Source organism: Daktulosphaira vitifoliae, unplaced genomic scaffold, assembly GCF_025091365.1.
Source record: "Daktulosphaira vitifoliae isolate Bord-2020 unplaced genomic scaffold, ASM2509136v1 Scaffold_1, whole genome shotgun sequence".
NCBI lineage: Eukaryota > Metazoa > Arthropoda > Insecta > Hemiptera > Phylloxeridae > Daktulosphaira > Daktulosphaira vitifoliae.
In genome coordinates this window covers 32,096,020-32,122,973 of record NW_026099572.1, presented here as the reverse complement: position 1 = coordinate 32,122,973, position 26,954 = coordinate 32,096,020, and the positions used below count along the sequence as shown (strand labels likewise).

At 25.4% G+C, this 26,954-nt stretch overlaps 1 protein-coding gene and 1 long non-coding RNA gene across 6 annotated transcripts; one reads left to right on the top strand and one right to left on the bottom strand.

Moving 5' to 3' along the window:
- Positions 1-10,385: 10,385 nt before the first annotated feature.
- LOC126896001 (uncharacterized) lies at positions 10,386-24,336 on the top strand. 5 transcript variants are annotated; one of them, XM_050668393.1, is made up of 5 exons: positions 10,386-10,666; positions 12,183-12,209; positions 12,272-12,449; positions 21,601-21,822; positions 24,207-24,336. In XM_050668393.1, exons 1-5 carry the CDS (start codon positions 10,511-10,513, stop codon positions 24,227-24,229), a joined length of 606 nt encoding a protein of 201 aa, XP_050524350.1. In that variant the 5' UTR covers positions 10,386-10,510; the 3' UTR covers positions 24,230-24,336. The 5 variants fall into 5 exon arrangements, with proteins under 5 accessions (XP_050524350.1, XP_050524349.1, XP_050524352.1 ...); XM_050668392.1 differs by lacking the exon at positions 12,272-12,449 and adding an exon at positions 14,290-14,467 and having other exon boundaries at positions 10,390-10,666; XM_050668395.1 differs by lacking the exon at positions 12,183-12,209 and having other exon boundaries at positions 10,399-10,666.
- On the bottom strand, positions 17,266-21,464 carry LOC126896003 (uncharacterized). Its single transcript, XR_007701753.1, has 3 exons — positions 20,762-21,464; positions 19,871-20,112; positions 17,266-19,049 (listed from the first exon to the last, which is right to left on the bottom strand). It is a non-coding gene; the product is annotated as an uncharacterized LOC126896003 (long non-coding RNA).
- Positions 24,337-26,954: the final 2,618 nt, after the last annotated feature.

Here is a 26,954-nt window from a genome sequence, read left to right as displayed (position 1 = left end):
AGTATTATTGTGACTTATAATAAATTGTATAATAAAATTTTAATAATAATTTTTAAATAGTCTTTTAATTTTATCACCTTCTCGAATCCAAATTCAATTGTACCTTACTATTCACAATCTTTGATGTTTTTATTCATAAATAAGATATTAATCTTACTTATGAATAGAACCATATATTTATACATGTATAATATATGAACAGATNTGAATAGAGCCATATATTTATACATGTATAATATATGAACAGATACATTTATTTATCAATAAAAAGATGAGCTCTATGCTGACATTTAAAAACTAGCAAATGTATATGGTAAATATTATGAAAATCATATTATAAGAATTTAGATGGCAGCTAATTTAATTACTAAGAACTCATATGAATCAACGATGTTATTGAATATTATTATTGGCACCATATTATTGAATAATTTTGGCAAAACGTTCAACACTTCACTTGACGTTAAATAAGGTCTATGCTGGTGACCACTTAAAAGTCACTGATAGACCTTAAACATGATTTCATTCGTAATTCTTTCCGACACAACTATAATTGTATTTAAATTTTTTTGTGTTGGTATGTTTTATGTATTATGATTTAACCATGTAATGAGTTTTCACTTATCGCATAAAAAGCTATCCATATGGTACAGTTACGCACAAATGATGTGATAACATTGCAGCCTCCTCCACTGGTGGGTACTTTATAAGGATACCTATACATGACGATGTGATTACATACATTTGACCATACGATACTAGATATTGATGATTGTTACAAAACTCTGGTAATTTGTTAAATGTAAATTGTAAAACTCTCGTTGCTTCATACTATATGAATTCCAGGTACGGAATTTTAATTATAGAAAATCTATTAACGAGGAACGGGAGCACAATTGGGAATTTTATTAAAACATAATTTACACAAAAACGTGTCTAAAGGAGGAAGTAATTGTCGCACACATCAAGCGAAAATGATAAGTGTTTTAAGATACAATTTGGAAGGGGTAATAATAATTTTTCTTCAATAGGACGCCCAATAAAAATACTCTAAGCGCACCACTTCTGGTAATACATATTTTAAATACTAGACATTAATTGAACCGAATTTTCAAGAGCCGTAGCAATGCTAATATTGTTTGAAGGGATATTAACACTGCATTAGGTCCTAATTCCTTAGAGTCACCTATTTTAATTACTTATTAGGTTTGAAAAATTCGCTCACATAATGGTCTTGCTATTATAATAGCATGAAGTATACTTCATGTCAGTCTAATTCCTTTTCTTCATGCTGAAAATGCTAGTTGAATTAGAAAAATTAAGTTATGCTCATTTTCCGGTTTGTCATATAATCAAAGTTTTGATCATCAAAATTATTTATGTTTATTGTAAATTACTGATAAAAAAATCCTGAATAAAATGAGAAAAAGGTATTTCACAAAAATGTAAATCGGAACTGGAGATATTTATTTTTGACTGGAGGTATCGATTTAGAGCTAGCAAATCTTAATTAAATACATTTTAAATTATTGCATTTTTTTAATGCAATACTACCATTAAAAAATAAATGTATTTTTAATCAATTTAGTAATATGCATTATTAACACAAAATTATAATACATAGTCTGAATATTGTAGGTTTCTGTAAAACAATAAAATTGGTCTTATTATACACAGTATCATTTAATTGAGTCAACCACGCCGTTGCTAAGTCTTAATATACGCTTTATATGGTACTTAATCACTCTCCCCATTACTTCCCTTGCAAACAAATGTTCATATTCGCAGCTAGATAAATTGGAGTTATCGTTGGCATTATTTAACACCAGATGATTCTATAGACTTGTATGCTATTCTTGGATATGTTCACAATATTATCAATTTGATAGAATAGTTTTCCTATTAATTAAGTTCCATTAAAATAGGTTCTTAACATTTTTCAAACCAAGACCATTTTTAATAAACTAAAATGATCACAAAAACTACACAATATTTTGTAATATTTATCACTACTACTAGAATGAGCTAACTATAAAGAAATTAATTTAATTATATAAATTACACGTGGCTTTGATTAAGAACACGTCATTCATTGTTCAATAGTCATATTGCGTCGTAGGAAATCAAAATCATATTTTGCAGGCACAGGAGTACTTTTTAAAAAGCAAATGTTCCAAAGTCAATTTGAGAAAACTTTTGAAATAAATAGGGATAAATTTGTGATCTTAACACATATATAGTTCCTGAATACAATAGCGTTTTAATTTAATGAGACGAATTACATATAAGCTGCAAAGGCGTTTTGTGTTTTCGGCGGAATTGTATTTTTTATATTTAAATAAACTTTTCAATTTAGTTTACTTTGCAGAAGATTTATGCATTTTTTATTCGTAATGACAGATATGTGCTGAATTTCGTTTAACAGTTCCTATGCTTGTGAATCATGTTCGGCATGAAATGAAAAATAACAATGCATATCAGTTGGCCCATGCCGTTTAACGCTCTTCCACTTAAATTCAATCAGCTTAATGTCGCAAAGGATTTACTAAAAACTCAAAGGAATTTTTAATAAAACAAAACTGGCATTTATTGTACAGATAATAGACTGTAAAAAACAAACGAAAAGCANTTATTGTACAGATAATAGACTGTAAAAAACAAACAAAAAGCAATAGAATCCGCCAACGAATTATATACAATTTTATGGGTTTCAATTGGCTTATACTATTATAGATTAGTAATAGGGTGTCTCATGGGCGCCAGTACAGTATTTGTGTTTAGAGAGTACAAAAATGTTTTTATTTCCCATCAAAGCATTCGATTCGATAATTCGAGTATAATCTTGGCGAAAGCAAACTTTACTTATATTTTACACTGTATGTACGTGATTCCCATACAAACGGTTACTATTTGACAAACACTTTGGATACACTTCTATAATATTACTTTAACAATATTCTATTTTTCCAAAAAGCTAGTATGATTTTTCGAAACACGAAAAACCACTGCAAACGCATAATGTTAGGTATGAAAATGAAAGTTTTAACAAGCATTTCAAACTCTATTATATTATATTTTGCCTAATATAGTTTAGTTTCAAAATGAAAGCATCGCAATTTTATTTTTATCATCTTATAAACAATTTCTTTAAAAAAAGAAATAATTCAAGCATTACTAATTTTTAACTGTAACGTTAAGTTATAATTATGAAACGAGTATTCGTTTTCAATTGAAAATATTATTTTGAATATAAGCGTTATTTAAAGATAATTCTATATATATTTTTTTTTTTTCTGAACGACAAGATGATAATATAGACGCTTGATATTATATTTGTGGAATACTTTTACCTTGTTTTTATATATAAAAAAAAAAATGAACACTTTTTGTTATAGTAATAAGTACATATTTAATTCTGAATCTGTATCGTATTTGGTAGTAAACTATTTGCTAGGAATATAATTTCACTAAAATTTTTGCACAACGTCGCTCGGAGATTAGTAAGTCAATTTTTATAAATCCGCCACATTTGTTATGTGCATAAAATTGATTTTTTTTCGAGATATGACTTATTTGACCCCATCGACTATAGTTGACTTAAAGAACCCAACCTTAAGACATAAAAAAAAAATCAACTCGTTAAAAGTTCAATTTAATAATTCAATTTAAAATACGAGTTAGACTAAGAAAATCTCTTAAAAATATTACAATATTGAAGTAAAATATTCATTATATTGAAACCATATTGAATGGAGTTAAAATGAATTATAAATATTAAATGTTTGAATTGGACGTTAGTACAATAATAAGTTACTGTCATACTGAATACGTTGTCTTTGATGGCAATAAAAATAATCCAACAAAAAAATTTAATTTTTAAGACAATTATTTGTAATAAAAGTTGAATCTAGATTTTATAATCTGTTTTACCTAGTATTTTGGTTTAATTAATTTTTTGCTATATTTTCGGTAAAAATGTTTATTCCATGCAATTGTTTTTTTAATTAAAGAATGTACACATTTGTATTGCGAAATCGATCGCTCTTAAAATTATAATCTGATAACAAATAGCCATCAGGAGATGTTAGTGGTTACAGGACAGTGAAATCGAATGTCGCTGAAGTCTAAATGATAGGAGATTATTTTAGATAGGGATAAAGAAAACGTAAAACGAAGTTTTAGTCGTTCGTCTGCTGATGCCGAGATGGAATGGAATGAGACGGATGCATAATAAATTCCCTATAGCTCAACAGCATAATTGAAACGCATTTGGTTTGTATGATTCCTCTGGCGGATGTATTCGACAATTCAATTAGTCTGTCGACTGTCGAGTATCCAATTAAAATCGTCAATCACTTACCTTATACAACGTGTCGAGCTATTAGGATAATTCGTGTCTAAAAGAACTCACGTCTGCCTTCAAAAATATCCATCAGTCAATTATCAGCCAACAGCTAGCTTTTATTATAATAATAAATAATGAGTGTTGTAATTTACTGATTAATAATTCAAATGACCAAAATTATCAGAGCCGAATGTAAAAGTGGTTGATATTTAAGTACTTTAGTAATTATTTAGAATTCATTAAGTGTAGTTAGTCACACGAGATAATTTTATAAAAGAAATATTCTTTATTCTAAAAGATATGTTTTCTAGCGTTACTGTCTAAAATTTAAATACATTCTATAATCCAGTTTGAATGTTTAAAAATACTGAAATTAATATCTTTCTAAAACAGAAAATTATTTTTTTTTAATAGGATTTTATTTATTTTTTGTTAAATTTTGAAAAAGTAGATATTTTAATAGTACTCTAATAGTAAAAATTCTAATAAATATGATGTTACAGGAATCCTGTTTTTTAACAACTCAATAATATAATCACAAAAAATATGACATTTTTCATTTGTGCTTTAGTAATGGTCTAGTCGTTTAAAATCACTAATTTGCATTATGATAATGTTCAAAGGTGGCCCTTTCAGAATTCAACAGTCGTTTGTTCAAATATACTTAAACAATCCATACTACTTCAAAAAGACTTTTCGCTTTCCCAGTACGAGTAACTCTTGGTGTTTTATTCAATACAAGCTATGAACAGAGTAAAATAAAATGCTAAGTTTGTCACTCGTTCACAATTTAAATGATGCAACTATGATAACAATGATACGTTAATTGATTAGATCTATATTTCTAGCGGTGCAATTTTTTGTGAACTTAGTAGTTTAAGTATACTTAAACTGCTATCATTCTACTTTTGGTGTACTAGAACGGTATATGAATATTTAACACATACATATATTTATATAGTTTTATTAAAAATCTTGTATTTGTTCGGTTCTACTGAGTAGAGCAATTAACTATACAATAGTATTTGTGTAATTTATTATTGTATTAGAAAAATATTGAGGAAAAACTAAATATTTTCTGGGACACACTTGTAGCCAAGTTTGCCATGACGATAGTCGTTTGTTTCAAGAGATTTAGGCTTATCGTGACATGCCATCATTGTATGGTGGCAATGGCGCCAAAGAAAATCAAGTAACATAAGCAGTGGAATTAAGGAAGCAGCCGCTTAATTGAATATGCACCAGGGAAATCCCAAAGGACATAAGTATATGTCTCGGCTATAAAATCGAGATTTGCTTGACCACTTTAACACATTAACTTGAAGAAGGAAAGGGATAAAAGGAGTAATACCGACCAAAATTAACGACTAGTCTAGCAAAATAACTCTCTCGACTCGTTTCTTTACACAGACTCTCTTCATTATTTTAGTAGCATATTTGTTGGTTATGTTGTAAATTAATGTATGAAACTATACGAAGTGCTTTACACCCATAACTTATTTAGTGTATTTAGATTTATGTAACACAATAGTTTTAGTCTTGCATACGGTTAGTAAAACTTTCAAATACTTCTATAATTTATTAATTAAACCAATGTTTACACATAATACTTCTATTTTCTATCAGATGATAAATTGTCAACATTTATTATTTTCAATAATTGTGTATCAAGATAAAACGGTAAGAAATTTCTTTTTAATTTATTAAATTTTTACTGGAAACCAAAAGCTCGAATTAAAATATTACATAAGGACACAGAAATAAAATGAACAGTTCTCTTTTATTCTGTGAATTTCAAGTGTTGAAAAAATGTTCTTTTAATTATCATGAAGAATTCTGAGAATATTTATCATTTTTTAAAGTTTCCGAATTATAATAGTAAATACTAACCATCTCAACTTTTTTACGGTAGAAATTTCACACCTCGATGTTAATACCAAATAGATTTTGCAAATCATTCAAGTTGAACGATTCGTATAGTTTTCGATTCATATTGTTCATTGTGCTACAATAAGCCGCTGTCTGATATACCTCAGCATTCTTTTCTTTCCTCTTCCGTTTGATAATACTGTCTTATCTATTTTTCGCTTGAGAATTATATTCACAAAAAAGACTAACCGAACTGTATCGGTACACACAAGACTCATTCAATTTCCTTTGGACTTGAGCCAGACGTTGAACAACAACAGAAGACCACCACAACAGCAGCAGCCGTCCGACGACTACGAAGTCCTATTGCCAAAGTCACCACCCCGACTTTGCGATGGCGTTAATGTTCCAAAGCCAAATTGATAAATAACTGCCTCCCGTGCAAGATCGCTGGTCGAACAGAAAGCCACCAAAGTTCTTCCGTTTGTTCGCATTTTATTATAGTCGGCCGACATTAATCACTGCGGTTCTGAAAACCACAAGAAGATGTATGCAATATACTTATATAGATGAAAATCAAAAATTTCATAAGAAACACCCCCATCTAGTAGTCTTATAAGTCCAACTGGAATTTTTAGAATCAAATGTGGCAAATAATTTTAGGCCAATACTACATTTTATCATATCAATATGTATAAGTTTAGATGCAAACAATTTTCTATTTTTTAATAGTTTAAAATAATATTTTTTTAAAGCATTTTAATTTTCGTTTTGATAAAAAAAACAACTTAAAGTGTGGAACTGTGCGTACAATTTTTTGAGATGAAGGGTGCACTATAATTAGAGTAATTATTATTACAATAAAAGCATGAGTTTATAAAGGTGTTGGGACCCTTATATAAGCCATACATTAATGTGTTATTTAAATTGTATGTAAAATCACGATACATTTTTTTACGTTAAATTAACCGCCATCACATTAACTCCCACTTAATTTGTGTTGGTTTTAAAATAGAGTGGCTATGTTAAAAAAAATCACTTCCTGTAAATATTTAAATATACTCATTTTTTAGCTTATTATTCAATATTCTATATATCTATATGAAAAAAATTAATTTAAATAAGCATAATTAAAATTTGTCAAAAAAAATATTTTTTAATACATGTAATAAATAAATAAATGCTATAAAAATTTAAGTTTTCAAGATGTCTTGAAATGTTTATGTTATATATTTTTTTAGATTCAAAGTTGGCTTACGATTATAATATAAAATACTTAAATTATACAAGGTGATTAAATCATTATACTCCAAAGAATATCTTTAAAATTATAAAACATAATGTATTTTTTTCTTTTTACAACTTAAATAGTAACTATGTTCTATATTTTATTAAAACAAAAAATGTTAATGGAAACACATGTTTAATTGGTTTAAATGTAAGATTATGATATAAAAAAATATTTGGTTGATAAAAACTTTTGAATCAGTATTTTAAAAGATATTAGCATTTTTATTGTATAATGGGAGGAGTAGTACGGTTCATGAATACATAGAGATAAAAATAAACAGCCCTACGCTTCAATTATAGTCTTTATTCAAAGTGCTAAAATACTTCCAAAGTTCTGTTTAAAAGTTAAAAGACCATTAATTTTCTTATTTGTATGTTGGTTAAAAATATATGATTCTATTTTAAAAATTCGGTACTATTTTGAAGGGAAGAGAGAGGGGGATAGGAAAAATGTTTGTTTTAAAACATAAATAATTTTAACTTATAAAAATTTAAAACCAATTTACATTCTACAATAAGATTATTATACTTTATTAATTTAGAATAATCATAGTTAAATTATAGGTAAAAAATTAAAAAGATAACCATTTTAAAATATGTGTTTTTTTTGCGCGTTGTCGATAGGTTTTAGATGCTACAAAATCAATATTATTTATAGATTTGTAAATACAAATAAAGAAATTCATAAATTGTTATACTTGATATTTATTTTAATTGAACGAATTTGGTTGTATTTGATCAATAAAGTTCCTAAGAAAATGATACGTATATTATTTGTGTGACTATTTATAAACCAATTTGGTTGATGGTGTGTACATACACCGTCGTCAACATGACATTACAACAACTTTTTACTTGGGATCTATTGCAATATCCGCTTGCCACACCGATAACAAAATAATATAATAACACCTCTAGCTGTAAATGTAACCACTGAGTTACGGCAGCACATGGATATCCAAACTATTTTATTTCGTCATATAAACCGATAATACTGTCTATCAGATTGAATAGGTCTTTATTTACTTTAACAAATATGATGTTGACAGAAATTTCAACTTCGCCGGACTTCATTCGAACTGTGTCGGCAATTTCCGAATACATATCCGACAAGTCGTCACACTTATCCACCCACTTGACGATATCAACGTCAAATTATTAACAGACACATTGAACACATAATGTTATTATAAATTGTATGGTGATAAATAATGCATTGCGTCAAACAATACATTTGCCGTCAACTCGTAAACGTCAACCCTTTTCGTATTAGTAACAGATGAATTTTAATTGTCTCAAGCCAAGATATTTCTGCTAATAATATTAGGTAAATTGTAATGGAGCGCCGTCAAAGTTAATATTATACTAAGTAAACATATGTTTGCTATTAGTACTTATACGTTTGTAAATCACTGTTGTAAGGGAAATTTGCGAATCATTTTATAATATGAACAAATAAAGTAGGATGTAATTTTTCTCTGTAAAAAATATTTTAAATTAGTCTAAATTAGTTAGTCTAAATTAATTTTTGTGTTAAAGAAATATTCACTTTAAATATAATCAATGCACCCTTCATCTAAATGTAATTTACGTGCAGCTTCTCAAATATAAGTCGTATTTTTTGCCCCAAAAATAAAATGCATAAAAAAAAAAAATATTTTTAATTAAAAGCCATAGAAATTATTTTTTATTTTTTGCTTTCTATGGCTTCCTAATTTTTGCATTTCCATGGCTTCCCAATTTTAGTATTTCTATGGCTTCCCAATTATACAACAGTAAATGAAACATTAAGAAGCCATAGAAATACTAAAATTGGGAAGCCGTAGAAATGCAAAACTTAAGAAGCCATATAAATTCTTCTTAATTATATAAATGATTTTCTATGGCTTCTTAATGTTTCATTTGCTGTTGAATAATTGGGAAGCCATAGAAATACAAAAATTGTGAAGCCGTAGAAATGCAAAAATTAAGAAGCCATAGAAAGCACAAAAAATAAAAAAAAAATTCTATGGCTTCTTAATTTTTTTCTTTTCTATGGTTTCCCAATAACTAAACAATAAATAAAACATTATGAAGCCATAAAAAAACGCAATTTGGGAAGACGTAGAAAATTATTCAATTTTTGCATCATTGATGCATTTGAGTTAATTAAAATAAATTTAAAGCTGGGCAAGTTAATTTTTGAAATGTTGAAATTTTTAATTTAATTAGTTAGAAGTTGACTTGTTGAAAATAGTAACTTAAATTAGGGTAGAAGATAGAAGTTATTTTTTTTAGTTTAAAATATAAATTTAAAAACTTGATTTGTGAATTTAATCAAATGTTCTAAAGGATAAGTAATGATCTTACTTTTTTAGGATATCAGTTATTAATTTATTATGATATAAATTTACAAGATGTAACAGAATAAGATTATATAGAATATTTAGTAAGAAGAAAACGGGTTTATATTGCACTCATTATTTGTAACAATTGACTTGTTTCCTTACTTTTTGAACATTCTGTATAATAATAGTACGTCAGAGTCACACATATTCATTTATATTGACACAACATAAATAATAAATTATTGCTTATATTACGATTACATTACTACAACAAGTCGACAATATATTACAAAATTTAATAATACACAAAACTTAGCACAGTGAGTAAACTTTAAAATTAGAGTAGAGTTTATTTTGATGAAAATATTCATAATTTATTTTTAAATATTCATTACAATTCTAAAAATGTAGATCTTTGTTTAAAACTTACAATACAGTTAAAAATATTTTTAATCGCATATTGTTTACATATAAAATCAAAATATATCATTATTATTTATTAGAATAAACTTATTTGTTACTTTGCATATTTATTTTAAATAAATAAGTATTATAATAGTCATTAAATTTTAATAATTTTTTGTATAAAAAGTTTAAAATATTATTTTATTATTAATACGTTAATAACTGGTTATCTATTTAATAAATTCATTATATTTGAAACTGAAAATATTGAAAGATGATTTATACATTTAAAATATTACTGATTGTAAGTTACACTGTATCAGCTTTATGTGCCCCAAATGGTTTCAATTGTGGATCATCATCTTCAAAAGAACAGAATGAAAATCCAAATAATAATGAAGATACACCTAAAGAATACGATGACACACCGGTAATGTATAAATCATTAATGTTTTCAGACAGTTTTTATTTTGAAATATTATAATTCAAATTATTATACTAATAAAAAAATAGATTATAATAAAACCCTAATACTAAGTGAAACAAAATAATTTCAAATATTATCTAAATTAGTAAGAATTATAATAAGTTTTATTATAACCAAAAGTCAACTCTTTTTAAAACATTAAATTCTATTATATATTATAATATATTTATTAAATAAAATAAAATTTTTTTTATTATATAATAAAGTATAATTCCAAAAAATGACTTTTGATACTGAAATAATCATGAAAATATTAACCGTAGTTAAAAAACAAGCAAGTTTTGTGTTAAAATGTCGATAATCTATTCTATATTTTCAACTTGAAATTGCATTATCTTTGAATAATGTACGGAATTTTTTCAACTTAAATTTTGAAAATATTCTAGAAATACTCTGAGCATTTAACATATATATATATATATATCAAATTAAAGATTATATTACGTATTATAAGATAAAAATAAATTGTCTCGATTACTTATCTTCTATATGTAAACGGCCTTTGAGAATAAATAAAAATATTATTTTGATGTAAAATATCATCGTTATTCGTGTTTATATAATTTAATTAAACACAGTATAACTCTATAGAAGAGTAAGGGTAATTACCATATTTAATCTGCTATTATAAAAATATTATTTAAGATTTAGTGTTAAATTTTTTGCAGTATTTAATGTCAATCCAATAAATATATAAAAAAAGGGGCTGCCCTTTCAAAAAAAAAATGTTTTTGATAAATTGAGGAAACGAAATATAGGGTGATTTTTTTAATAGCCACTCTTATTAAAATAATTATGATAAGAAAATTCTTTATGGTATTTTTTAGTTTTATATATTTCTTGATTTATCAATAATAATAATATTTGCAATTCAACTTTTATACCTTATAAGTGTGTCATCTTTATTTTTTTTAATGGTAATAAACATATTTAACTAAATTAATAAATAATGTCATAATTAAAAAAATTACTAGTCGATGACAACTATTGACATATTTTGGAAGTTATAACTATTGTTTTATATAGTAGATGGTGGTGAAGTGCAAGTTATTTTATTATTATCGTTACGCATTACTCTGACGTGTTTTTCCTTCACTTTATATTTAAAAATGTTAATAACTTCTGAAATGATGAGTCTTAATTTGTAATCGATTAGTCATTATGTTAATCAGATCATTATCTAATAAATAAACTAGATAATTATGTGGGTTGCCCTTTTAAAAATAAAGTTGACACCTACATAAAACGTAAAGGATGAACATAACAAATAATTTATAGTAGATAAATATAGACACATATCTATTAACAAAAGCAAAAAAAAAATGTATTCTAAGAGAAATCGAGTGACTAGCGTTAAAAGAATCAGCTTTTATACAACCAAAAAAAAAAACAACTAAAGTTAAGTTACCAAAAATGAGAATAAAAAATAACAAAACTAATCAAATGTAACTTATATAAGAAGTGTAACCAGCGCTCAATTGGAAATGTAATATTACAGAAATGATAGGCACTGTACAAGATTTAAGTAAATTAACATTATTTTTTTAGGTTAACGATTCGGTAAGTGTCATTCAAATTGTTGGGGCTCAGATGAAATCAATATTATTATTATCAAAAATAAACGATAGTAATGAGATTATTTATAAGGACTTTGTTGAAGCAATTCGGTTAATAATGGATTTTGATATCAAAGCGACTATGTCTGATAGTGATTACAAGAATATAGGTAATTATAATAAAATGTNGTTAATAACTGGTTATCTATTTAATAAATTCATTATATTTGAAACTGAAAATATTGAAAGATGATTTATACATTTAAAATATTACTGATTGTAAGTTACACTGTATCAGCTTTATGTGCCCCAAATGGTTTCAATTGTGGATCATCATCTTCAAAAGAACAGAATGAAAATCCAAATAATAATGAAGATACACCTAAAGAATACGATGACACACCGGTAATGTATAAATCATTAATGTTTTCAGACAGTTTTTATTTTGAAATATTATAATTCAAATTATTATACTAATAAAAAAATAGATTATAATAAAACCCTAATACTAAGTGAAACAAAATAATTTCAAATATTATCTAAATTAGTAAGAATTATAATAAGTTTTATTATAACCAAAAGTCAACTCTTTTTAAAACATTAAATTCTATTATATATTATAATATATTTATTAAATAAAATAAAATTTTTTTTATTATATAATAAAGTATAATTCCAAAAAATGACTTTTGATACTGAAATAATCATGAAAATATTAACCGTAGTTAAAAAACAAGCAAGTTTTGTGTTAAAATGTCGATAATCTATTCTATATTTTCAACTTGAAATTGCATTATCTTTGAATAATGTACGGAATTTTTTCAACTTAAATTTTGAAAATATTCTAGAAATACTCTGAGCATTTAACATATATATATATATATATCAAATTAAAGATTATATTACGTATTATAAGATAAAAATAAATTGTCTCGATTACTTATCTTCTATATGTAAACGGCCTTTGAGAATAAATAAAAATATTATTTTGATGTAAAATATCATCGTTATTCGTGTTTATATAATTTAATTAAACACAGTATAACTCTATAGAAGAGTAAGGGTAATTACCATATTTAATCTGCTATTATAAAAATATTATTTAAGATTTAGTGTTAAATTTTTTGCAGTATTTAATGTCAATCCAATAAATATATAAAAAAAGGGGCTGCCCTTTCAAAAAAAAAATGTTTTTGATAAATTGAGGAAACGAAATATAGGGTGATTTTTTTAATAGCCACTCTTATTAAAATAATTATGATAAGAAAATTCTTTATGGTATTTTTTAGTTTTATATATTTCTTGATTTATCAATAATAATAATATTTGCAATTCAACTTTTATACCTTATAAGTGTGTCATCTTTATTTTTTTTAATGGTAATAAACATATTTAACTAAATTAATAAATAATGTCATAATTAAAAAAATTACTAGTCGATGACAACTATTGACATATTTTGGAAGTTATAACTATTGTTTTATATAGTAGATGGTGGTGAAGTGCAAGTTATTTTATTATTATCGTTACGCATTACTCTGACGTGTTTTTCCTTCACTTTATATTTAAAAATGTTAATAACTTCTGAAATGATGAGTCTTAATTTGTAATCGATTAGTCATTATGTTAATCAGATCATTATCTAATAAATAAACTAGATAATTATGTGGGTTGCCCTTTTAAAAATAAAGTTGACACCTACATAAAACGTAAAGGATGAACATAACAAATAATTTATAGTAGATAAATATAGACACATATCTATTAACAAAAGCAAAAAAAAAATGTATTCTAAGAGAAATCGAGTGACTAGCGTTAAAAGAATCAGCTTTTATACAACCAAAAAAAAAAACAACTAAAGTTAAGTTACCAAAAATGAGAATAAAAAATAACAAAACTAATCAAATGTAACTTATATAAGAAGTGTAACCAGCGCTCAATTGGAAATGTAATATTACAGAAATGATAGGCACTGTACAAGATTTAAGTAAATTAACATTATTTTTTTAGGTTAACGATTCGGTAAGTGTCATTCAAATTGTTGGGGCTCAGATGAAATCAATATTATTATTATCAAAAATAAACGATAGTAATGAGATTATTTATAAGGACTTTGTTGAAGCAATTCGGTTAATAATGGATTTTGATATCAAAGCGACTATGTCTGATAGTGATTACAAGAATATAGGTAATTATAATAAAATGTTCGTTTATTATTTCTTTTGTTGTGAATTAAGATACTTATAAAGTAATTATAACTATAATTTATAACAGAAAACTTCAATTTTTGATAAAAACTATGCACATAGGACAATGCATAAATCTTATATTTTTTATACTGTATAATGTTTATATTTATAATTAATTATTGTTTCCAGAATTAGCATCCAGGTGTCCAATATTGATGTATTTTAATAAACACATTACTAACTTAATGTTTGTAAATATGTTTTGCCCGTTGTCTAGTCATATTGACACAACATTTATTTTTAGTGTATTCATTCGTAGACTAATTAAAGTAAATAAATGGAACAAAATAATTTTGTCATATCAACACCTGTTCCATATCAATGATATCTGTGAAGTTTCTATACTCTATCAGAAATATTATTGATACGAAAGCAATAAATGTAAAAATTGTATAAACTAGGATCACGGTATTCAGCGTTATAATTAGTTATCGTCTGAAAAATACATTTTTCATAGTTTTTAGATCTTAAATTTGCCAGACATAAAAAAAAAGACAATATCACAAAACCAATATCTCTCAGTTTCGTATCGAAGCTATAAATTTCATTTGTAATAAAATGAAACTTGTATCATACTCTATTAATAAAGTATTTAAAAATATATTTATATACAATTTTATAGTGTACATAAATTGCTTTATTATAATAGTTGTTTGAAAATTATATTCCATCAACTAACAACTTTTTTGTGCTATTACATTTCCAGCAGTACTGAGAGTCCTCTCATTACTTGCGTCACTCGACGGAATAGGTAAAATTTGTTGTGCTAATTTTCACAGACATGAAAGTTCAAATTTTTATTACTTCAAAATTCTTATAGAGTTTCTATGTAGACGTCAAAATATTTCTTTTTATATTTATAATGACTATTAGAAATTTATTTACTCAGAACGTATTCTCCTTCAAAAACATTTTTACGTAATTGACAAAATAAGATTTCCTTGTTGTAAATCACTATAAATCCCATTAGTTTCCTCTGGTTTAATTTAATATAATTCCATATCAATGTTATCTAAAATTCTTAATTTGTCAACTTAAAAATACATTTCTAACGATTTAAAAGTTTTTCAACCGGTTCTAAAAATTCAACAAATTATTCCAGTAAGTCTCCATTAGTATTTTTTACATTATTGAACGTTTTTTCACGAGTTTTAAAAACTTTTTGTAAATGCACGTTGCATAGATTGCCTATATTAATAATCATGTGTTCCATTTAATCACTATTTCTTGTACAAATCCATTGCCAAGTTCACAATTCCTATCACTCATTTCAAAATACCTAGTAACTTTTACAATAAGTCATTAATGTTATAACAGTTGCAAAGATTTTCTCTGTCTTCATCTTCATAATTCAAGAATTTATCATCAAATAAATATCTTAAAACTGTGTTAAGTAAATGTGCGCAGCAATTGAATACTATTTCTAATTGGTGGCGTCATATTAAGTCACAAATAATTCTATTTGCAGCCACACTAAAATGAAAAAAATATTTTATGTTTTCGCTAATTTATGTTTTAATAGAGAAAAATTGACCCTGTGAGAAGTAGCCCATTTTTTAAATTTCACGATTTACATAGTGTAAAGTAACATTCTTATAGCTATTTTTACTGTAATTATATGTCCACATGTCACTAGTTGTAGCCCAAAATTTATTATTGATTATTATATGAAATAAGTGTTTGAGTAAATGTTACCTTAGTTTTTTGGTGGTCTGCATGCATACGCCGAGATATAGTTGTTGGATGGGGTAACAAATTTTTTACAAGTATTACCAAATTTTGTACCGATCTAATAACAACAAGGCAATTTTCAAAAAATCTCCAGTAGCAACAGTTGGTCTTATATCTAAGCAACAATATTTAGTGCTTTTTTTAATGGCCTAATTTTTCAAATGTTTTGGTATAATTTTTTAATATAATTTGTCGACACAGTAAAGTCATGAATATATTTTTGGATACTAAATACAATGTTATATTTGTGTCATGCAAGAAAAGTTTCACTTTTAGTTTTTAAATTTTTTTGCAGTCGACATAAACTACAATTTCTGTTAACACATACTTGATACTGTCAAGGTGGGTATGATGTTGGAAGCGATACTTGAAACACTTAAATTTTTTACATGCACTACTTTTCTCCTCATGAAGACACAAAACATAATCTTTAAAATCATTCAATAAATTCCTTTAGCAGTGTTTTCATAGACAATAAATGTTGAAGATTTTTCTAAATTTATTGTTGATACAGTTTTATTTTCTAAGTTGGAGGAATAATAGAATTATTTAAATAGTCATCATTAATTGAACTTATTGAAATTGAGATGAATAGTTTGCAAATTTGTTGAGAAAAAAATAAGATTTTAAATAAAACTGTACGAAAGGTGTCAAAGAAAAGTAAAATATACATGTATGACATACATGTAAAATATAAGTATAAGTTTAAAGTAAAATAGATCTAACTGACAATTCTATAACTTTTTATTTCACTTTAATATCTATTATTAAATAATTTTATTATTTTAAGCCTACGTTAAAAATATTTTTTTCATTATTCATTTTTAATAATAATAAAACTAGAAAATTTAAATTTTTACCAAAATTGAAAACAAGTAGTTTTTATAGCTTTCTTAAAAAATAATTTTAATGGATCAACAAAAATTTAAGGATGAGTAAATATTGATTAACAAGCATTTAAATATTCAGAGAGATTCATTAAAGATAAGACATTCATTTTCTCGGAAAAAATTTAAATTATTTAATTTTGGTTAAGAAAAATATCGTTTGATTCAAATATTTCTACTTTAATATACAGAGTGATTTTTTTATCATAACCCACTCAATTTCTTACAGGATAAATATAATTTAAACTTTTTTTTTTTTTTTGGTTATCTTTAATTATACATTATTCTTGAATTAGTAAGGGTGTCAACTTTGTTTTTTTAAATGGAAACACATATTTTGAGTTTAATAAAATGTTTGAGTTTTTAATTTAATAGTAAATAGCATTTGAATTTTTAATATATCTTTATTCGTTTATTAGATATAAACATTTAAAGATTCAAATTTTTGAGTTAATATACATGTATAATAGACAAGAGATTACAAAAGCAGGTAGCTAATTGATTTTTTATGACATTGCTGTCACAGTCACAGTTTGTTTATTATCAATTATGACTATCAAAAGATATACTTTTTATATTGTCAGTTAGTGTAATAATAAACTCACAACAATGTTCCTTACCGCCATTAATAATAACAAAGCTGTATACCTGCAAATATGATGATTTTTTGGGGAGGTTATAGTAGACAAAAATTCATTTTTTAATTTAAATTAGACATATTAGAAGTGTTGGATACACATCGGTGAATGGTGCTGTCGAGTAATTGTGTGGTGGTTATTTATGCTATCGTTTTACTACATTGAGTTATTGTCGGTCTTCTCTCTATGTCTGCATTGTCGCCGCCATCTTAGCACGTTATAAGCTCTATGGCCTTTGAGAGCCAGTAGTTTTTGTATTCTTTTTATTGTAAAATGAAAAATATCACCTTTGCGATTGTCACACCTTGTACACTCAGTATATTTCCGTTGAGTCTATATATTTCCTGAGATAAATCACAGAACCGCTCACAGCTTATTGTAAACGTTGGTCAGCTACTTGAATTCGACTTCAATTGATCCTTTCAATATTCAACATTATCATCAGCCGTTTCAATTAGCCGATAAGTATAATGCTTGTTCATCTTCTTTCTAAGACTTATTCACATTTATAATTTATTATTTGTTTATATCAGCGTCATTTTGGCATTAGTATTAAGTGTCTCCCTATCCACATTGGTGTATTTAAGATTTTATGATTCATGTATAATACATTTAATTGTTATATGATTGTAAAATTCATTCTACAGTAATTTATACAGTCCACTAACCTTATTCATTTTTCTCGACATAGCCTGACTTAAGACAAAATAAAAAAATGAACGTTAACGAACCCGCGTGAGTACCAACAGGCGCTGCGTTCATACATGAAGTATATACTTAATTATTTCTTAGTAAACAAAAAATTATTATTAATAAATAACTTTACAATACACTTTTGTAAAATTTTAAGGAAGTATTACCCTTATTACAAACGATCTCAATAATAAAGCTATCAATGACATTTTACAGTATATGTATAATATATGTATAATTTAAAATACAATAATAGTATAAAATAATCAATATTGTCTGTAGCATGATTATCAAATAAATTTGAAGTAAAAATCAGTTAGTGATTCTCCAATGTTGTGAGTTTTGTTTATTTTTACGCTGCGTAGTTTTAAAGTTAATAAATTATATTTCTTGGGAATTTAATGGCTCATAGAACGCCAAAAGTTAAACAGTCGTCATGTTTTCACTAGAATGATTTAATCATACGAGCTAAAAAATATTATATTTACATATAAGTAAAAGAATTTGGAGACAGTATTTTTTCATCAGATGGGTCAGTTTTATTTGTAAAGTTTGTGGTATCAAAGTTGCAGCTGAAAAAAAAAACTACAATAAAACAACATATTTTAATGGACAAACACATTAATGGATTAAAATCTATGAATAAAGAAAAATCCTAAAAATGTATAAATGAAATGTTAAACATTATGAACAACTCATTTTATAAAGAACTGTGTTAGCTGCTAAAATTCCTTTTAATAAACTCAACAAAAAAATATTCTTAGCAATATTAATGAAATACGTTAACAACAAATACCTGATGAGCCCCCCACTTTAAGAAAAAATGATGTTGTTAATTGCTTCAATGAAATTTTTAAATTATTTAACAAAAAAAATTAAGGTTAAGTGTTGACAAGACTACAGATTGCGAATGTCGATATGTTGCCAATGTTATGGTTGGAATACTTAAATTATATAACCAGTAAAATCTTTTATACTTAATATGTTATATTTTGTCAACAATAGAACCATTAAAAAATTGTTCAATAAATCAATCATCTGGTCAAATAGTATATAGTTAAAGCTAGTAAAAGTATCAAAAAGCTTTATAATTTACATTAAACATATTTATTTTATGCATTTAATTGATAATGAATAGATATTTTACCTAAATAATTTTTTTTTAGTGTGAAAACTAAAATTTAAATTAAAAATCTGTGAAACATAAAATGTTTGGCTTATATTATTGAATGTTTTTTTTTTGTTCATTGTTGTGAATGATATTTGATTGTTACTTATTACAATATATTTGTAAAGATGTTTCTTTATATTTATATTTTTATTATATTTATTTTGTTTTTTATGTTTTAATTAATTGAACTAACATTTTAAGTAAAATTAAATAATTACTTACAATTTGATTGTTTAATAGTTGTTCATTCTTGATGATAAAAAAATAAAGCTAGATGACGATGTTTTTCAATTTTTTCATACTTTATTTTATTTTATTTAATATGATATAATCACATACATTTCATATATTTTTTTCGCACATTGTAATTCTTTAAAAACACTATCTTAATCGTATCTTAGTCAAAATAATATTGTGGTATTTTGGAAGTGCCATAACAGTCTTTACATATCATTTTTAAATATCTAATAATAAATAATCACGAAACATTAATAGAAACTAAAAAAAAGATATTTAATAATAAAAGTTTTTTTTTTGTTGGCTTTTGTAAATACATATGTGTTTATATTTATCTATGATAAAATATTTGTTATGTTCATCCCTTACGTCTTATGTTGGTTTCAACATTATTTTTAAAAAGGTAACCCTCATAATTATCTAGCTTAATTATTAAATAATGATCTGATTAAGAAAATGACAACATTAGACTCATTATTTCAGAAGTTATTAACATTAAAAGTAATGTCTGGAGATGAAAAGCGGATGATACTTTTTTAACCACTATCTACATTTCTTGGTCTAATTCCTACCCTGCAAAGGTATAAAAATGTTAATAACTTTTGAAATATTGTCAAAATGTTGTTATCAACCTGTCATTTTCTTTATTAAATGATATTATATATTTGAAGTACTTGTTTGAAATGGTATTTAATTTATTTTACAAATTAAAAATTGGTTTTGATTACAATTCGTTAACATTAGAAGTATTTATTCGTTTCTGTATTAAACAACAATTTAAAAATTTATATAAATATCAATATATACAAAAATAAACATATTCATTTCTATGTACTATTTAGTATGTGTACGATTAGTGGTAGTTATATTTCTAACCTTAATTTCAGTTGTACTGGTGATGCAGTGTTCATTGATGTAGGAGTTCAAATATAGTTGATATTCGTGCGTATTTTTTCGCTGTTCTCTCAAACATAGTTTGTTGATATTTCCATTTAATTCATCATGAAAAATCTTATTGTTACTTGTTAGTTTTTTATTTAGAGAGAAAACGAAAAACAAAAGTGTTCATTTTTTTAATACATAGATATCATTACGTATTTAATTTCTTTTTTAAAACATAACCAACCAATTATTTTATCTTCTTATCACTTTGTTAGGCATGACAACATTTTTCCAGCGCCGCCACCACATAACGCGAATGCAAAAGTCCCACACGATGTTGCCGCATATTATACAATAATACGAGTAATCATACAATAATAGTACATTTACAACATTTCATCTAAACTGTACCATTACATGTTAAATATATATGTTACCATTTAAAAAAATTTAACTGGCACTCTTATAAGGTATACATATGAAACTAACAAACGTTAAAAAATAAATCCATAGAAAATTATTTATTAAGAAAAATTGAGGGGCTACTATTAAAAATAGAATCATTTTGTCTATTACAATAATAATTATTGACGTATACAATTAGTGTTATTTACTGCAGTGTTATATAAAGTTTGTAATACATTAATTGTTGAGTCAAAATATTTAAAATAAGGGCAAAGATATGAATATAAAAAATAAATAAAAAGATCATACGAGGTTAAAATATTTATTTTATGTATGATATGTACAACGAATTAATTAAATCAAATTAATTGAACAGTTAAGAAACTTATTTAATTATAGTAATAGATGTTTAATTTATGTTCGTTTAGAAAATTCAGTAGAGAAAATTGATAATTTAATGGAATTCTTTTATAATGAGTATAGTTATACTATGTGGAAATTAAATCGAATGCTGAAATCGTCACAATGTAATGGAGCTATTCTTGTGAACGAAGTACGTCGAATATTTTCATTGTATAACTTAGATACAAATATACAAGACAGAATACTGAAAAGATTGGTAATACAAAATGACTGTGTTATATATGATGGTAATATTTTAAATTATTAATAATACTTTTATTATACAGTGTGATTTATTAAGTAACTACCTTTAATTTGTTCGTTTATGATTTTTTCATAAAAATGCATACATGATGACTTCTTAACTACGCCTCATAACATTTCTCCGAAAACAATACAGTTAATCATGATATTATTTTTTTTAATAATTATGAATCTTTGTAGAGATACTTTATACGAAAAATTAATTTTCTACTTATATTCTAATCTTGTATCAACTTTCGACTTTAAAACTACAACATCAATATTTTATAGTATCTAATTTATTAAATTGATAAAAATGTTTTATATTATTCAATTTTCAACGGGTTACAGCTATTTAAAGTTTAGAGACAATCAGGAAAAAAGCGTACCTATTTTTAAAAGACGGCAACATTATCATGTCATTTATGGATAATCGCTACGGGTTCATAGACATACTATAAACTACATATCTTATCATATAAATCGGTAGCACTTATCAATTTACAACCCAATGCCGTTTTTGAAAAATAGGTATTTTTCTTGATCGCCCTTAAACTTTGAACAACTCGCTGAAAATCAAATAATATAAATAAATAGGTTATAAAAATTGTTTATAACTACCACATAATTCAAGTTATATGCAAAATAAATTAAGGGCGCATTTTTACCTCAGGTTATTCTACCCCTCATTTATTCGTTAAATAATTATTTTTTTTATAAAATAGTTGATATTAAAATTTAAATATTTTTATAAACCATTGTAAATATCAAAATTATTGTAAGAACAAGTTTCCTAAAGATATATTTTAGATACTTTTGAGAGTTCCACGAAACTTATTTTTTTTACTATTAAATGGAGAATGATCTAAATAAATTTTTATTAATTTAATTCAGATTTGTATTATTATTATTATTTTTTTGAGATATTAGCCTTTGAAATATGTAATGGTGTCACGTTACTATTATTTTAAAATAGTTTAAAATATAACACAGACCGCTACTAGCGACTGATGAATTGATAATAAAAATAATTATTGAGAAATCAATTAATAATCTAACATTATTTAAACCCAATGGACCTGTCCATCGTAACCAGTCGACTCCAATGCGTAGCTTTATGTTTTGTGTCATTCATCAGTTTCAGTACTCGGCTGTCGCTGTCCGATTTCTGTCAAGTCAAGAATTTGTTCATTCCTTTTGACGCCCTTTAAACTTTCCTATTTTCGTCCCCAACATTTAAGTGTACTTGTGTCTTGCACTCTGTCTGCACCTCGTTCTATGTTATATACCTTATCAGGTACGTCTAGTATTTGTATCTTGAACTTCGTCTTTGCTTCATACCTTTATTCCCTCCTTATGACAATTGGCAGCCACAATTACTCCGAAGTGTGATCATACAGTGACTGCTGTATGATCACACGTACATGAATATCAACGCAGACTAAATCTCATCATCATCTTCGTGTACTCAACCCACTTTCTTTTTCTATAGTTGTCTATTTTGTACGACAAGTATAAGAAAAGGAGAGGAGCGGGGTAGTTTTAAGCGACATTTTATTTTTATCATGACACACAGATAAGAATTCTTCTACGTTACTCACTATGTTCCCCTGTAACTACAAATTATAACAACTGAAAAAGTAATAAGACAACACTGATTATCAATCAGTCAACATTTTATTTAGGCTATTCATCATTTAATAGTAAAAAATAATAATAAATTTCCATTTAACTTTCGATAATTATTCCTAAAATATACTTTACGAATAATTTATTCTTACAATAAACTTGATATTTACAATGGTTTATAAAAATAAGATAAATTAAAAATGTCCATTTGTATGAAAACATCAATATTTAACGAAAAAATAAAGGGTGGTATACCTAATAAATTACATTGTAGAGTAAAAACTTTACAATTAAAATAAAATTTAGGCGTTGAAAGAAATCATTTAAGATATAAGACTGTATACAGCCAGCCAATTGATAAAGCTCTCCGAATTTTTGGAGAACTGAGTCCTCTCACTTAGGGTACATGAGGAATAGAACCTCCAATGACAAAAATTAATAAAAATGTGTAAATAGAGGGGATGGTTAATATATTTCTTGTGCACATCTTCCACAGAGAAAATCCTGATCGTCCTACCGCATATTATGATTAAATGAATTTTTATCAACTAAAACCTAAATTTTTATTTTCAAGAATTCGAACTTAGATTATAAGTATGAAAAGAACCTGAACCAAACCCGATACTTATTTGTTATAAATCTTAAATCTGAACTCGAACCTATAAAAATTATGGTTCCAGTTCCTGATTATATCATTGATAATCAATATTTTTATAAAAACGTTTTGAATTTTATATTAAAAAATATTTTATTTTTTCAGATATCATAAAACATTTATTATGAAATAGTAGTACATTATTGGCGTGTAAAGATAGATAAATAAACTGCTATTCGAGTATTTATTGTTTTAATTATTATTGTTTAATAAATTTCAATCTGACTACGTAAAATTCGAGAGATTTTTTTTTTTTGTATTATAATTTGTTATAATAATTTTATCCACTCTTAATTAATCCATGATGATGAATTCTTCTAGAAAATGGATGCAACGTTTCTTATTTCACAGCAATTTTTTGCTTTTTAATAATATTTTAAATAATCTGGACGGTGTTGCCAAGTTGGTAACGCGTCAGTTCTTGACGCCCATTTCCTCGGGTTCGAAACTCAGTTACGGGCGGCTTTATTTGTCGAGCAAGACATCAGTTCGGTAATTGGTATCGTCATCCCTCTTTACGGTGATCGACTAACCACCAGTCTTGGATTATCAATGGTTAGGAAAACCTCTTCTTTGTGGAGGGTCGCTACAACCCTTAATGAGACTAAAAAAAAGTATATATGTAAAAGTCTAGAATTGACTCTAAAATAAAAACAAAATGTTAGATATTTTTTTCGGGGATAGTTACCTGAGTCTTCAGACATTTTAGGAATTATTTGTTGATCAGTATGATGGGAATTATTAAGAAAACAGCAAGCTTAAATATTTGAATACTTTTTAAATATATTTAAAATACGTATTTTAATACAGCAGACAAAATATATTTAGAACAGGTATTCAAATATAAATGAAAATAATTTTTAAAAATATTCCAAAAACTTATAATTATATAAATAATTAAAATATTGAAATAAATGCAGTTTAGCATTGAATCATCTATTTATAAAAAATCAACATTTCGGGGATTTATGATTTTATTGACTTTTAAATTAATCCTAAGTTTAATCCATCACCGCATTTTGGCCCATAGAACGTTACCTAATGTTATGTTTTAATATTTAAAATTAACTGCTAAACAATAGATACTATTAAGATCGTATTATAATAAGACGACAGGGCTACAATTGAATGATGAGCACATCAATTAAGCTGAAAAGTAACTTTAGTATTCTAGGACTTAAATGGTCATGATATTTTTTGTGGAATAATTAAACAGTTTATTTCGACGTCAAGTTATTAATAAAAAAACCCAGCACAGGGGGGTCGCGGCACAGTGGTGACGTGACATAGTTGGATCAAGTATAATGATATCTGATAGTGATTAAAATCACTATCAAAAATAAACGCTTCGATGCAAATCTTTAGATAGTGTTTAATTTTAAAAAAATTGGTGTTTTANAATAAATTATACAATATAAGACAATAGTTGAAAACAAATTTAGATATTATGGACCTCTTAATTAATTTAATTTCAAAGTATTTTTTGTAGTAAATTTGTTATTTTTACTTTGGGAAGGAAATACATAATTTTATTTAATAGTATTTTTTTAAAACTTTCTATTATAAAAATAATGTTCTGTATATATTATATTAGAGTTATAAGTAGTTAAATTTTATATTGTACATAAATTTCTAGAAAATAAATTTAACTAACGTTATAATAACATACCCTTAAAGAAAAATTAATTGATGTTGCTATTGCATATAAGTTTTACTGCATTAAATAAAATTAATAAAGATTAAATTTTAGTTTTCATATGAACTCTCATTTAACCTCAATCAAATTTATAACTTTATAATTCGCCCCATAATCAATATTATTCTAAGTAGACCTCTTTTGACGCCCTATTTATAATTCTATTATTATATTTACTTATTGTACATTATAATTGTATAGAACTTTTCAAATAAACGCTTTTTTTTAAAAGGAAAAATGTAGGTTCTTATTTTTAAAAAAAATTATTTTATTATAACTTTAAAAGAAGTAAAGTACTGCTAAAATTGTTTAACTAANAAAAATTCTTTTATTATAACTTTAAAAGAAGTAAAGGACTGCTAAAATTGTTTAACTAATTCATTTTTTTTTTAGTAGAACTAAATAATTATAATAATTATGTCATTCTGTCTTTTCTATTTTATTCTCTGTTATACTATTAAAAAAAGAAGTATTGATATTAGATGATACTGATTGTGATGAAATGTTAAATCTAAATTGGCACCTTAATATTAATTTTATTACTCAAAGATGATTGTTTTGTTTTATCAATATATCATATATATATATAATAAAAGAAACTCTGTATACTTTATATTTGTGCTCTTATGATTATACAATTTATTTCTCTTATATTTTAGCTTCGATGCGAAGCTGAAAAGGTATTAGTTTTACTATGATGTGTTTTTTTTGTGTCTGTTACCACTTTTTCTCAGCTCTCACCGAACCGANATTTTTGTGTCTGTTTTCACTTTTTCTCAGCTCTCACCGAACCGATTTTTTTCAACGATACATCAAAAGATCACAAATCGTATCTAGTCGAAGACATTACACTTAAAAATTGAAAAATTTCCCTCGTTCCCCGTAAATGGTCTAAATCAACAAAACAAATTTAAAAATCGATAATTTTCGACATTTTTTTTTTACTTAAAACTGCCATAACTTTTTCAATAATGATTATATTAATATAATTGTTTTTTATAGATATAAATATGGTAGTAAACTGAATTTATGGATATTTTCTAGATTACTAGATCATAGACATATGGGTACTCACATGAAATTACTAAAACGAACATTTTGGCNTCCTATACCTGCCCACAGGGAGGGATTGAAAATTCCAACTTTTTCAAAAAAAA